Source organism: Calidris pugnax, unplaced genomic scaffold, assembly GCF_001431845.1.
Source record: "Calidris pugnax isolate Ruff unplaced genomic scaffold, ASM143184v1 scaffold11, whole genome shotgun sequence".
NCBI lineage: Eukaryota > Metazoa > Chordata > Aves > Charadriiformes > Scolopacidae > Calidris > Calidris pugnax.
In genome coordinates, this window is record NW_015090803.1 from 13,717,202 (window position 1) to 13,731,767 (window position 14,566).

Consider the following 14,566-nt stretch of genomic DNA (forward strand, 5'->3'; position numbering starts at 1 on the left):
GGGGGGGGGGGGGGGGGAGAAACCTTTTTTTTTTTTTTTTTTTTTTTTTTTTTTTTTTTTTTTTCGGGACTTATTTTGTTTGGGGTGTTCCCCCTCCCCCCCCTCCCCGTCCCCTCCGAAATGAATTAGGAGTTAATGACACGGGCAGGCAGCGGAGCTGTGCTATTAAGGAGCCGTCCAGAGCTATAATCATACCAAAAAAAATTCCCCTGAAAAAATTTAGGGAGAGAAAAAAAAAAAAAAAAAAAAAAGTAAAGGTCCGAAATAACATTTAGTATGATTAATAATGGGTTGAAATTGCGTCATGCAGGAATGTGACACTGATTTGTTTATTAAAGTAATGCAATACGAAAAAACAAATGCGTGTGGGGTTTATCACAAATGCTTCACTTCAGTCTTAGCAGAGTTAACTTAATACAGGGTTTCACACACAAGAAAAAGAAAAGATTCTGCCTCTTTTCTACATTATAGAGATAAGAGATACAAACCAAAAGGTTTATTTCTTCAGTAAGAAAGCCAGCTAGAAAAATTCTAGTTTAAAGAGCAAAAGCTTATTCACACCTGTAAGCTGCAGATGTGTTCTGAATGAAGATTAATGTTTTTTGCATTACCACTAGTACTTGTGATTTATGCTGCTAGGAAGAACATGATCACAGTGAGGAGAGCCAGGAAGAAAAAGAAAATTAAAGTTTAAATGCTTTAGTAAAATATTTCTATATCTTTTCATTGTTGTAATATATGTTTGGTATCCCGGGATCATTTTTGCCGTTACATATGCTGACTCACTTGCTTCCTTACATTTTTTTAAGTGGAGTTTGTGTTTTTAACTGTTTCTCCAGCCTGTACTCTCCCCGCTTGAATCAGTGTTAAAAAATCTGGGATGTCTTTCTATAAATCCTCTGAAATTTTATCAGTTTAGGAAGGAAGGAAGATAGGAAAGAAGGAAGAAAAGGTAAAACTAACACTTTTTTATTCAGCAGATCTGTCGCTTGTACGTATTTGGAATTACAGCTTGTCATAAAACTATTTACTTCTCTGCTTGTGCTCGTGCTGCACAGCCTTTGCAGAGACAGCAACATGAAGCAGATTTTGTTCAGGTTTGGGCATAATAAACAGCACTGTCAACAAAGTTCTGGTCCCTAGATCATCTTTCCTGTTGATACTGGATAATGCAGAGAAAAAGAGCCTTTTTTTAAGGTCTTGGACTCTATTGGAAGACCTGATCCTTATGAATACCTGGGGCAAAACCTCTCAAAACTTAGACTGTGGATCTGACTGTTAAGGTCTACAGATAAACAGAAGTTATCTAAATAAACCATCTTATTCTCAACAGACTGGTTAACCTGTTGCGGAAATACCATTCAATTCTAGTTTTCTTAGAGGTTAAGTTGTAATTCTTATTATATCCACCACCTATTCATGCACATGAAAAGGCACCAGCTAGGAGAATAAAGCAATACTATAAATAATATAGAGAATGTGCACTGTGGATGAAAGGAGCTGCAGGGGACGGGGGGAAGGATGGGGGCAGTCAGAAGAACCACTCACAATTTATATTGGGTTAAGCAGTGGCAATTTTTTCTGACTAATCAGGAAAAATGTCCTAAGAGTTAGATCTAGACAACTGTGCATCAAGCTCCCCCTCTGGGAAATGGTGGAAGCCCTGTTTCTTGCAGTGTTTAAAACTTGACTGGACACAGCAGTGGAAAAAACATTTTAGGGAATGATCCAAGAACTAAATGACTTAATAAACCCTTTTTCATCTTTAATTTCTTCAAGCCTCTCCCAGTCTCACATGAGAATTTGTAGCACTGCACTCACATCCTTTTAACACACAGTTGCACAATCAAAATCAGCACATTATGTTACTTCATGGAGTCAGTAAACTCTGTAATGGTTCTTCTGGGTCAGATAAAATGTTTTTCTTCACAAGTGAGGTGCCTGGTAACGTTTATTCGTTCATCCATTCTCATTAAGGTCTATGTTTCTAATAAGCTGCTTTAAAATCTGTATACCCAATCCTCCACAGCAACATTGGGAAGGGAGGCTGGCTTTTAGGACAGCGAAAAAAAATGTGTAAGAAAAGTAAAGAGGTATTTTATGAAGGTGACATCAAAGACCCTTGAATAAAATACTCACTCTCTGGTCATATATTTTCTATAAGTTATACAAAATATCTTTAAGAGATGTTTAAGAGATTTAATTGTCTGGCTCTTTTTAAAGGGCTGTTAAATACCATATCACTTTAACTATAAAAAGACCCACAGCAAGCTGTTATGCTTACAGTGGGGAGCTCTGCGATATCGTATGGAATATAGTGATTGGCTCTAACACAGCAGGGTCTGCAAGTGGCCTCCCCAAAATCTTTTGCCAAGAAGCTACTGACTCCCCAGTGTTGACAAGCCAGATTGTTCTGGTCAGAAACAGGTTTGGTGCAGAAATTAAACAGCACCAAACAGGCCACCTCCCTGCTCCAGGCTGGTCCCAGCAATGAGGTCCTCTGGGGCAGGCACAGGCCAGAGCTTTTCCAGCTCTAACCTTGAGCATGGGCAAGCAAACTTACACAGTAAATGGCAGGAGGAAAGGGAAGGGCAAGCAGTGCACACATCTGTGCTGTTTCCGCATTCCCACCTCCTCATTTACTGTTCCTTTCATCCCACCCTTGCGGTATCTCTGCCTGCCAAGCCATTGGCAATAACATTAAAATTCCAACTGTCTAAGGCTCTACACAGAGGAAAAAATAATTTATATTAAAAATTACCTGTAATAATCTCTTAAAACACTTCTTCTTACACAGTGATGTCAGGACTTAGCAGATCTACAAAAGCACATGTCACGAGTCTGTTGCCAGAATCTGGAATCATGTAACTTCAGTTATGCAAAGCAATAGTTTCTGGCTCTCATTGGCATGAGTTATCAGACTACATAACATATGCATTTGTATAACTATACACGTATGCTTTTATCCACATCTTTTTTATTTTAAAGTGTCTTTCTTCATTTTCGTCTGCCATGGCAGTATCAAAAAGCCTAAAATGTAGTAGAAAGCAGAAAACTGGCATAAAGCCAACAAAAAAAAAAGAGAAATAGCATAGGAAAACTGATGAACACTATCTGTTTCATTCAGGGGGACTTGAATACTATATCCATCCATCTACTACATCTGTAGGAGGAGGCAAATCATCCATTTCTAACGTGCATGACAATTTGCGTGTTGGCTCTCTCTGACATATGCAGTTCCCTCATCCGTGGAGAAATTTCACACCTCGGGAGAGAAAAATACTCCACCTGAGGGCTCCAAAAATCACTCTAGAACTAGAAAGCTTTTCTCCCCACAATGGGAAAATGCTTTTACCTTTCACAGAATTGAAAACAAAAGAGGACAGTCTAGTCTGGTCTTCTGTTTAGAACAGGCCATTAAAGTTTCACACAGATAAGCTCTATTAACCTGAAGATTTTGGTTAGACTTCTGGCAGACTAAATTCTTGCACAGTCAGAGATTTCCAAAAGGCAAAGTTGACACTGCCTGTTTCTCTCTGCTAAATTAGCAGGAATCGTTGACATAGCTTAAGCAATGTTTCTGACTTGAGTCCCAGTATAAGGTGTCCACTGTCTTTACTGCAGCAATTTGTATTGAGAGAATGTCTCTGAAACTCCCTTAGACTGTCTAATTTGTAAACAAGGCCTTCAGAGTCTTTTCTTCTTTTCTGGAATTTCTCAGAGTGGTTGAATTGTCTCTTGTTTTAAAAAAATACACATAGATAATTGGGATCTTTTGCCAGTCAGTACACCCACATGGCTTGCTCTCTTTCCCTTATGCAGGACTTGCAACCATATCTCTAACACGGATGCTCCCACATAGAGACACATCTATTCTCTTCATGCAGTTTGGTCTTCAAGTGCTTAACCTGAATATGTTCAAATTTTGCTCTTAAAATGTCTTCATGGACTAATTTTCTTGCATTATGGATTTTTTTGCGTATATTTTAACCTATGTGCTCTGGCAGACTCAAAGGTTTTTAAATCTTTAAATTCTTTCCTTCTCTCCCCTTCAGTCCATGAGAAGTGGGCAGCAGGAGGTATAAGATGTCTCCCTAATCCAGAAAACTACCAAAATTCAGATCAAATTCCAGCCTGAAAAGAAAAATGTTGCTGGACCACAGTCCCTACAGGAAGTAGAGTTGGGGGCACGAAGTGGGACCGTGTCTGCATTCTTCTTTTCTAAAACTGTGCTGATCAGTGTAGCCTAATGTCAGTCATGTGTGCATAAATTATTGCCCCAAAGGAGTTATGTAAATACTTCCTCTCCCTAGAACAAGTAGAAAGCAGACACCACTTCCAAAACATAATTCAGTCCTTTTTTGGTTTTTTTGGTCCCAAAGGTAGGGCAACTATGCATTGCTCTTTATCAAGAGAAAATTGCAAAAAAAACCCAGAAGATAATGGATGTTTTTATGCCAATCTTTGCATCTTTTAGCTGCCTTATTCTGGTGCTATGTTGGTTAACTGTTCTGCATCTGTCAGCCTTTACTAAACAAGAATAGGTATTCCAGTAAACACACACAAAACTTTTAACCTAATGCAAAAATCTTGAATCTGAATTTTATTTTCCCAATACATAAATACCAGAACCATTAAAAAGTCCACTACAGGGGGAAATTACTCCACTATCTTGCCCTGGACTCAGTCGGGCACTGGTCTCTCAAATCCCACTCTCCAGGGCTGGCTGTGATCTGGGTGTGTTCCTCCTTTGTCTTGGGGAAGCCAATGGAGGAAATAATCTATCTATTTGGGAGTGTAATGCGAATGAAAAAAAAAAATCCGAAAGCTAGAACTAGTTTCTCAATTTAGCAAAAAAATCCTCTAAACTGTTGTTTGAATAACTCTAGAGCTCAAATATCTATGGCTAGAAAGACAAAAAAACAGTCTGGAGAAGCAAGTCCTTTTGGCTGTGTCTGCAGCAGTAAATTAAGCAGTGCCAGGAAACATTCCCAGGCAGAGGAACACAATCATCTGTACTATTAAATTGCTGAAGAGATCCTTCACACCATTTTGGCTGAACAGCAACTAGCACTCTCCCAAAAACCTCCCAGACATGGTTTGGTCACTGGCAGGGGCCAGGGAGCATTCCTGGTAGTATGAACATGGGCTTTTCCATGCCAGTTGGCCGTGGTGGTGGAGAACAGCCCCAGGCACATTTTATTTTGTAATGAAGGCAAAGCTTTGAGAACCCCAGTCAAACCTTGTTATGATTTTTTATATTTTAAATATGCTATATATAGGGGCAATATGAGCAATATATATAGGAAATAGATTAAGTCTAGATTAATCTATCTAGATGAATCTATTAACTGCAGCAAGCATGGTGTCGGCCCAGTATATATGACTTCAATCATTCCATGCCCTGTTAGAGATGATGGTTCTCTGTGCATTTGACCAGTCATCTCTCTCCAAGGCTATAGACCTGAGCTGCGTGAGGGATCAATCCACATTATGTGATTTAGTAACCACATTTTGCTCCCTGTATAGGTAACAAAGATTGTATAGACATAGAAAGACATTGGGGTTCTGGAGTGCATCCAGAGAAGGGCAACGAAGCTGGTGAGGGGTCTAGAGCACAGGTCTTATGAGGAGCGGCTGAGGGAACTAGGGGAGTTTAGTCTGGAGAAAAGGAGGCTGAGGGGAGATCTTATCACTACCTGCAGCTACCTGAAAGGAGGGTGTAGTGAGGTAAGGGTTGGTCTCTTCTCCCAAATAACAAGAGACAGGCCGAAATGAAATGGTCTCAAGTTGCACCAGGGGAGGTTTAGGATGAATATTAGGAAAAATTTATTCAAAGAAAGGGTCACAAAACATCGGAACAGGCTGCCCAGGGAAGTGGTGGGATTACCATCCCTGAGGTATTTAAAAGATGGGCAGACACGGCGCTGAGGGACATGGTTTAGTGGTGGTTTTGGCAGTGTTAGGTTGATTGTTGGACTCTGTGATCTTAAAAGTCCCTTGCAATTTAGACAATTCTATAATTCTATGATTTTCATAAGAGTTTCTTGGTAGATTAAGAAAAGAGGGAGGGCCCCCTGGCTAAGGAAACACACATTGCAAGGTAACAAGATCTGAGCTACCTCTAGCAGAATTAGCTTTGATCCCGAAACTCCTCATAAGATAAAGAGCAGGACTGCAGCCCACTTGTGGGACTATTGTTTCAGTAAAAGGAAAGAAAATGAAGGTTCACAGTTACTGCAGAGGATTTCCTAGGAGGCTGTTGCAGGCCGCTGTTCCAAAGCTGCCCTTACAGCACAAGGCAGTGCACATGACAAAAACTGATCAGTGACCCCCCCACACTCCTTCTGACAGAAACTGTGGGAAATTATATTCAAAAATTATATTGATAAATGCTAACGTCTATGAGGGGGCATTTGGAATTCATTGAAAGAGACAGTGGAGTTGCCCCTGGTGCTTTGGCTCTGCATCCTCAGTGTGGTGTATTCCGGAACGCAGCTGAATGGCGGCCTATTACTCCTTGAATAACTACTCCTTTGGTGGTAAGAGTCAGATATTCAGCTGAATAACTTTCCTAAAGAATCAAAGCACCAATTAATCAAATCACCACCTCCTTCTTTATTTTGGAAAGTGAGCAGATTTAAGGACGTGTTTGATGTCAAGCAAGGCCTAGAGACTTAGGGCAGATTGCATCATCAAATATAAAGCTGTCTTTAGCTTCATAAGAGGATCAAAATAAACACCAGATCTATGCACTGGCTTCACACTGAGGTTCCTAAAAGTTTTATTATCAGAGTTTACATTTTGACAGCTCATTTCACATTCTAGCACACAATGGGAGTCAAAATTAACTGAATGCCCTTTGACATTAAGTGACTTATTTCCCCTCTGCCCACTCACTGGATTTTGCAAGACCTAATAGGCTACATTTCTGCTTTTGAAATCACAGAATTGTAAGAGGAAACTTCAAATTTTCAGGAAACTAGGACTGCATGCACCTCAGACTAACCTGTACCACTTTACCAATTTACACCTTTTCCAGATTCACACAATTTACTGTTTGGTAATATCTGTTTATCGTGGAAGAAAGCAACACATGGTAATGTATTGTGTTTTACTTATTTTTCTCCCTTTTTTGTCTTTATCTTATAATATGTATCCTGTGTCGGCAAGGTAACTAGGCCTCATTTTAGCAAAGCACGCAGCTGGGTTTTTAACTTACTCCTGAAGTATGTGATCCCACCAAGGAAACCACTCGTGTGATATGTGGCCTTCAGGGCCTTGCTGAAAGAAAGTCTTCTCGAAGACTGAAAAAATGATCCAAGTTAAAAAAAAACATTAGCCTGTTAGAGTGCTGCCATCTAGTTAGATGAGTGTATACAACAAATGCATTTATAGTGCTTGCAATATCTCACTGCCCAGTGCACAGAGCTACCTGCAGAAAATCTTTGGGGACCACCACTAATAGGTAATTGAAGGGATCTTTTGGACCCGTTCCTTTGGGTTTGTAAAAACTTACTTATATAAAGAAAAGCAAATAAAGAACACAGAATACAAGAGCCCTGGCAATTTTGGGATCCTGCATACATAAGCAAATTTTTGTTGAACTTTGTTAACTTGCGCTGCATTGCAGTAAGCACCCCCAATTGCCACGGGCTTCTGCAGAAGTTGACAGTGCTGCACAACTCATGGGAAGCAGTGAATGGGAGGAAAAGGCTGGTTTTTTCAGTAACTCAAGTTATATGTGAACCTCAGAGCCCATAGTTGATTTAAGCATGATGTTTTAATATTCAATTTTGTGAAAGAATTCAAAGTAGGAGAAAGTTCCAGGCTTGCTCTGATATTGTCTAGAATGTCTCAGGTTTTGAGTTGGTACCCATCGTACACCAGGCAAATGAAAATGCTGTGAAAACAGACTTTAGAGTCTGAAATAAGACAAGATGCAATGTGCTTATGGAGTGATGCAAACTACATTAAAAAAAAAGCTGTATTCTATATTATTACAGAAGTAAAATCCTTAGATGCTTGAAACAGTTAAGAACTGCTGTTGAAAGGTCTGCACTTGCTGTTTGACTACTGCTTGAGTACCTTCCTAAACCAAGGTGAGGAACACAGTCACGTCTGATGCATATGAATAAATGACTTTCATTCTGTAAATGCTTAGTTTTCTGTTTGGAATTGTGCTTTCAAAAAATGCATTATTTTAATATTATCAGTTAAGTCGAAATAGTTCCTAAGACAAATTACTCTCTTATGACAGAAGTAAGACAGATTTAGGATTTAATGAATTTGCCATTTACTTTAACAAGTCAAGTATCTGGCCTTTACTTTTTATTACCTCGCACTTGTTCAGCAACCCAGTTTCTTGCAGCCTTGACCAGATGCTTTGGATCCTCCCAGCATGCTCGGGGTGATTAGCGTAGTTGCCACACATGCACTGGTGCTTCAGCATCAGACTGTCATACACAACACCTTCAGCACAAAGACAGCACAATAGGAAACAGCAGGTGAAACAAATGCAAGTTACACTGCTCCGTGTCACGCATACTATAGCACAACTGGATTTTATTTGATAGTTAGAGCTAGATGAAAACACCGGGTCTTAATTCCCCTTTCCTCTGGGAGACTCCGAATTTTGACTTAAAAGGTATATCATGTGATATTGATAAAGCAAAAATGAATTTTCAAGAAATGATACTAATACGGTTAACTAAAAAGAAGAAAGGAAATTTGGTGGTGTCTTTTTAAAGATTTTATGACCAAAAAATCAGTCCTGTTACTGAATCACTTGTGTTCTCTTTCTCTAGTGGGTAAGGTCAGTTAAGGCTGTTAACATATATAACACAAAAAAAAAGGTTATGTATTTAGAGCAGAGTAAGGAAAATATTCAGAAAAACCTTTTAAAATAAATTTTGAAATAACAATGCCATTCTGTATTTGTACTGCTTAACTAGTACTATATTAATTCCAGATCTCAAAACATACCAGATAAAAGTTTCAAGAGTCGAAGCAGTGGCAGCCCAGAGTCCTTTTCCATTAAAAAGAAAAGTTCCACCCACTACTCAACCAGGACCAAATCCTGTTGTTAGTCTGAGATGTGAAGGTCCTTTTGAATTTTCTACGCTCATATATTCAAGGACAGAATAACTTCATTCGGAACAGCTATCAATATCATATTGCTTTGTAGTTGTGTATTGGGAGAAAAAGAGAAATTTTAGCAAGTAGGCTCAAGCTAAACTCAATTTTCAAGGCTTTCAAAACAAGTCTGAAACACTGAAAAATTATTTTATTTATTTACTTGTTGTTTTGCATTTCCCTTGGAAATGTCTGGAACAAAAGATATTTTCCTTACCCCTGTGAAACATTTTCATTTGGGAAACATTTGGAGTTTTCTTCCCCTTACAGTTGAAAGGGACTCAAATTAACAATTTCTCCAAGCTGCAAAACTTGGCATTCAAAGCCTCTTTAGTGCCACCACTACTGCAGATGCCAACACAGTTCTGGGAAAATTGTGTTAGCCTCCTACTAAAAAGTCAGCCAGTGAAGAAAATACAAAATTAAAGTCCAGATTCAACAACATGCTCAATACCGCCCTTATTCAGCACATTTCTTGAATGGATATTGAACGTTAATAAAGTGTTTAAAAACTTTCCTGAATAAGAGCCTGTATATATTGTGGGCAACGCAAAGTTAGGGTTCTGAGATAATTCAGTTAGAAGCTTGCCAGAAATTATGCTGCTCTAGAAATATTTATGCTGCCATATCTCTTAGCTCACACACTTTGGAATCGATCCTTTGGGATCTCGCTATTTAAGCCAAAATGATAATACAATAATTATGTTTAACATAAGGAGAATGCAGCAATAATACCTATTTGCAGCATGATGAAGTTTACGCTAAATGATTAGCTAACAAACAAATGATTAGCAATAAATTCTTGTATTTACTTTCTTGGTTTGTTTTCTTTTAAAGAAAAAAAAAAAGCAAGTGAAAATCTGGAGTTAATAAACTAATGCAGCTTAAAATCTTTGCTGGCATTGTTAAAGCAGTTAATAATTTCCTTTTTCTGCAGTTATTTGCACTGTACCATTTATAAGCTGTGCTGCTTTATCATCAGGTCTTATAAGTTATTTGAAATAGCAATTATGCACACAAATAAGTGCATGCTCACATACCTTGCTGTCCTTTTCCTGGCACCCAAGGTTTTAATTTCTTTAACCTGTTGCATACCCAGATTGCACAGTATGCCAGTGGTCATTATACTATTTAGATAAGAAAACTTTTCCTCTCATCCCCCTGTCCAGCAGAGAGGGTGTTTAGATGCTAAATGTAAACTCATCAGGACTTTCAGAAGCTCGTAGGCAGGATAGGCAGTTATAGCCAACAGATTTGAATGGAAATACTTGAATATTATATTCTAATTATCAATGCTCCCTACAGCCTTAGGTCCGCATGCGCAAACTGCAGCTAATCAAAGTAAAATAAATGTCTTTTATTATGTTATTATTATACAGAATCAAGATGTTATGTAATAATGACACTTTTTGATGACCTATATCAGAGTTGCAATTAAACAGTAGTTTTGAAGTGAAATGCTGAAACTGTGTATTCAGGCTGCCTCTTTTGGCTGACATAGAGATAAACATCCCTTTCTCAGTGCATTAGTATGTCTCCTAAAATTGAATATAACTGAAAAGGTGATTTTATTGTACATGAATTATTTTGTCTGAATCGAAAATCAGTTTATTCAGGTCAGGTCAGCATTGTATGGCAGAAGCATCTGCTCCAAACTTTCAAAAATTCAGATATTCGCAGCACTGAGTGTAAAATTTATTTCTAGCAGGATTAATTGACTTAAGAAAAGACTGAAATATATGTTTTCATTTATTGCAAGCATCTAAATTGATTTAGGATGTGCAAGTAATTCAGATGTGTGGCTGCTGGTCATACAGCACATGTGCAATACCACAATGCAGCAGTAGAGCTTACTGCTAAAAATAGCCCGTAGGATTTCCCTAACAGGATTCAGCCAATAATCTCCCCACCCCCACAAAAAAAAAAAGAGAGAGAGAGGGAGACAACTGTTTTCAATTGCAGACTGCTGTGAAATATTAATAAAAGATGGTTATTCTGTCTCTCCAGAACAGCCTACAGCCAGATTTTGCTCTCAGATTCCTTGTGTAAATCTGAGCAGCTCCACTGAGACTGGTGGATTTATTCTGGATTTACACCAATATTACTGAGGTCAGAATGTGGCCCTGATGACAGACTGGAATGGTGGCACCACTGAACCATATAATGATAGGGGACACAGGACAAAAGAAACTGAATTTGGAGTAAGTCAGAAAAAACAAGGTCTTCTTGGTGGGGAATCCCTAACATTCTTTTCCAAAATGCTTTATTTGGGTCATCTTCTTTTAATAATATTTTAAAGAGAGGGGAGAGCAAGAGACCTAAAAAATGTTGGCTAACAGCATGTTTTGAAGGAGGTGATATGTCCTGGAGGACAGCAGTACCAATAAGAAAACTCAAGAGAATAATATCTAATAAATTATTCAGAAGAAAGATCTGAACTAAATAATGTCAAATATTCTGTAAACCATCTAAGTGAACATCAAGTAGATTTTATATTTTTTTCCATCTTTAATTCATTATCTTGGGCATATGCTGTGTATATATTGCATCACTCACTCACAACCACCACCAGTCTGATTTCCTTCAGATATTTGGCTAAGAGCATTTTCTCTCATGACTCACGAAAATACAGGCTCAATTTGATCCCCGTGTAATGTTCTGCCACAACAGTTTTTGTTCTATTTTTTTTTTTCTGTTCCAATAATATATTGTCTTTAAATAGGAGAGGAAAAAAACCCAAACCAAAACACAAACCAAAACCAAAACAAACCCAACATCCTCCTCTACCCCCCCAAAAAAGAAAATGACCAATAAGAAATAATTCAAGTCAGGGAGGGTTTTTTACTTTAATTTCTGAGGTCTGAATTTGACCTCCCTTCATGCTGTACTAGAATTTTCTCCCTTTCCCCCCACCCATTCTTTCCCTCCATTCTTTTAAATATGGTAGTGTTGGAACTGCTGTGGACAAGGACTGGTTGCATCCTGTGCTCTCTTAAGGGAGCAAATCACAGAACCACAGGATAGCTCAGGCTGGCAGGAGCCTTCAGAGGTCTCTAGTCCAACCCTCTTCCCAGAGCAGGCCAGAGCTGTGGTCAGACCAGGTTGCTCGGGGCTTTTATCCCAAAAGGGTTTGGAAAAGCTGTATAAGAACAGATATAAACTTTTTTTTCCACTGACCAATGAATAAATGCTAGGGCACCATCCAGACCCAGGAAATACTATGCAGAAATAAAACCATTCTATACCATACCTATGTTAATAATACACATATCAATCTAGTTATTCACAAAAACTGCTTTTGAGCTGTTGGTGTTGCAAAGTCTGTGTTCATTGTCACTCCAGAGTTGTTAATCTTGTAATACAGAACATAGCTCTATTTTTGATGTACTCAGAAACTGCAGTGCAAAAGGTTATATATTTAAGTCTACAAGCCTAGAGACCTGGCAGGAAAAGGGATTTCTTCAAGCAGAAAGGAAAGGCTTCGTTGTGAATGTAGAGGTGTGTGCTCTGTTGGACCCGAGACACAGTCAATCATCTAGGGGTACTGGGTAGATACAGCGTATTGGGAACAGCTACAGCGCTGTGCTCTGCCTTCTTCAGCCAGTACCCAGAGGATGTAGAACAGGCATGATGGTACAGAGCAAAACCCGACAAATAGAAGCATAAAGTTGCATAGAAAGTGGAAATAGGAGGATTTCTTCTTCAATGAATAAAGACGACTATTTTGAAAGAGTGGGGGAGGGAAAAAACATTTTAAAAAAAGTAGGAACAAGGATTGGTTTTGATTTGGAGTAAGGAGTTCAGTGAAGGACTGAGAATCTCAGTTGGGATAAGCAGCATTTTTTCTCTTTTTCCTTCTCTCTTTCTTTCTCTCTTTCCACTGCCATTTTTCATGTAGTAGCATGTTATTAAACATTTAACAGTTAGGTTAAACTGTCTGTCTGACCTTAATACACCCTGACTCTGCACATGCAGTGTCTGCATCTCCATTACAGAACCTGCCAGGTTTCCTTGTGTCCAATCTTGAGCCCTTTGTGCCTGGTATGTCCCATTCCCTGACGCTATCTCACTCCAGTGTTTGTCCTACCTCATTTCATTCCTTCTCTCAACTTCACATTTTCCTTCTTAATCGTTTCCACTGATGCCACAAGTCCCCAGATATATGTAACCCCCTTGGATTCTAGTCCCCAACCTCAGGACCTCTAAAGGGGGGTGTCGGTAAATCTCAGCAATCAGACTGAAACAGTAGCCTTTACATTTGCAACCCCATTCAACTTTTTCCAGTGGAACTGTAGATTTTTTAACAGGCCATTGAAGCCTACACACAGTGAGCTCACTTTTGGTATGCTCTGTGAATCTTTTAGAATGAGTTTACAATGTTTTGGGGACTCTATGAACCACAACTAGAAAAACAGCGGCCAGGTTTAATAATCCTGTCTATGCACAGCTGGTCTTTTTGCAGAAACTCATGGAAAGTGAATTAACATCTTTCTTTCTGCACAATCCAAATATTTGTTACCCAACAAGTGACATTCCTAAATTGACAGTGTATTTACAGAAGAAGAAATTATGTCTTTCATCTTCGAATGTCATCTTGCATCCATTACCCACTTACTTGCACTACCTTAAGGATATCTCTTTTTCTTTTGCGTTTTTTTTTCTTTGAGATAATAAATTTTTACTTTCCAAGTTCACATTCTAATTGGAGAAAAGCGAGAGCACAATGTCTCTCACAGTCACATACAGGGCCCATTAAGGACTCCATCCTACATCAATTCACAGTAATGCCCTCACAAGGTGTTAGCTTTCAGGGCTTTGCAAGTTCTGCCAACCAAAGTGAAGGAATTAGTACTTCTGGCAGAAACCTGAATAAACAGTATCTCCAAGTATTCACTTCCCCTTTCTTGTGCACAGAGTAAGTGAAACTTTGCTTCTAACCATGCTGTAACGTTATACTGAGATTCAGGCTCTTAAAAAGATGGAACCTCCTGCAAGGTGAGATTACCCTAAATATGAATTGGGTTTTCTGTGGTCACTTTTCTTCCTTTCACTGAAGATTTTGGAGGTCCTAATCACTCTGCTTTGGACAGCCCGGACCATATCAATAGGAGATGCTCCCTGAGTTACTGGACTGCCCAGGGCCTGACCATAAAACCTTCTTCTGTGGACTCCACATAACTGCTGAAAGACACCAAAGTTGCAGCCAACATCATCTTCTAGTCATGGCTACAGCTTTATACTTTCTGTAGGGAAAGCAACCTTGTAGCACAGACTGACTGGTCAAATGAAGACGTTGAGAGTTATATTGCAGCTTTCCTACTTACTGGTGGTCTTCCTTCAACTTACTGGTGGTCTGTCTACAAAACAGGCAACGAGAACACAGAGAAAAGAACCAGAGGATAGGGAAATGAAAGAAAAAGCTATAAATGAC

General features: G+C 39.0%; 1 protein-coding gene across 9 annotated transcripts in view; it reads right to left on the reverse strand.

Annotated features, from left to right (window-relative positions):
- The window catches only part of HDAC9 (histone deacetylase 9), a 479,210-nt gene that overhangs the window by 141,678 nt on the left and 322,966 nt on the right, over nt 1–14,566 (reverse strand). For all 9 annotated transcript variants that reach the window (XM_014937804.1, XM_014937802.1, XM_014937807.1 and 6 more), the window contains one exon: nt 8,339–8,472. In XM_014937804.1, the coding sequence (XP_014793290.1) occupies nt 8,339–8,472 (134 nt within the window). The remainder of the gene's footprint in view (nt 1–8,338; nt 8,473–14,566) is intronic.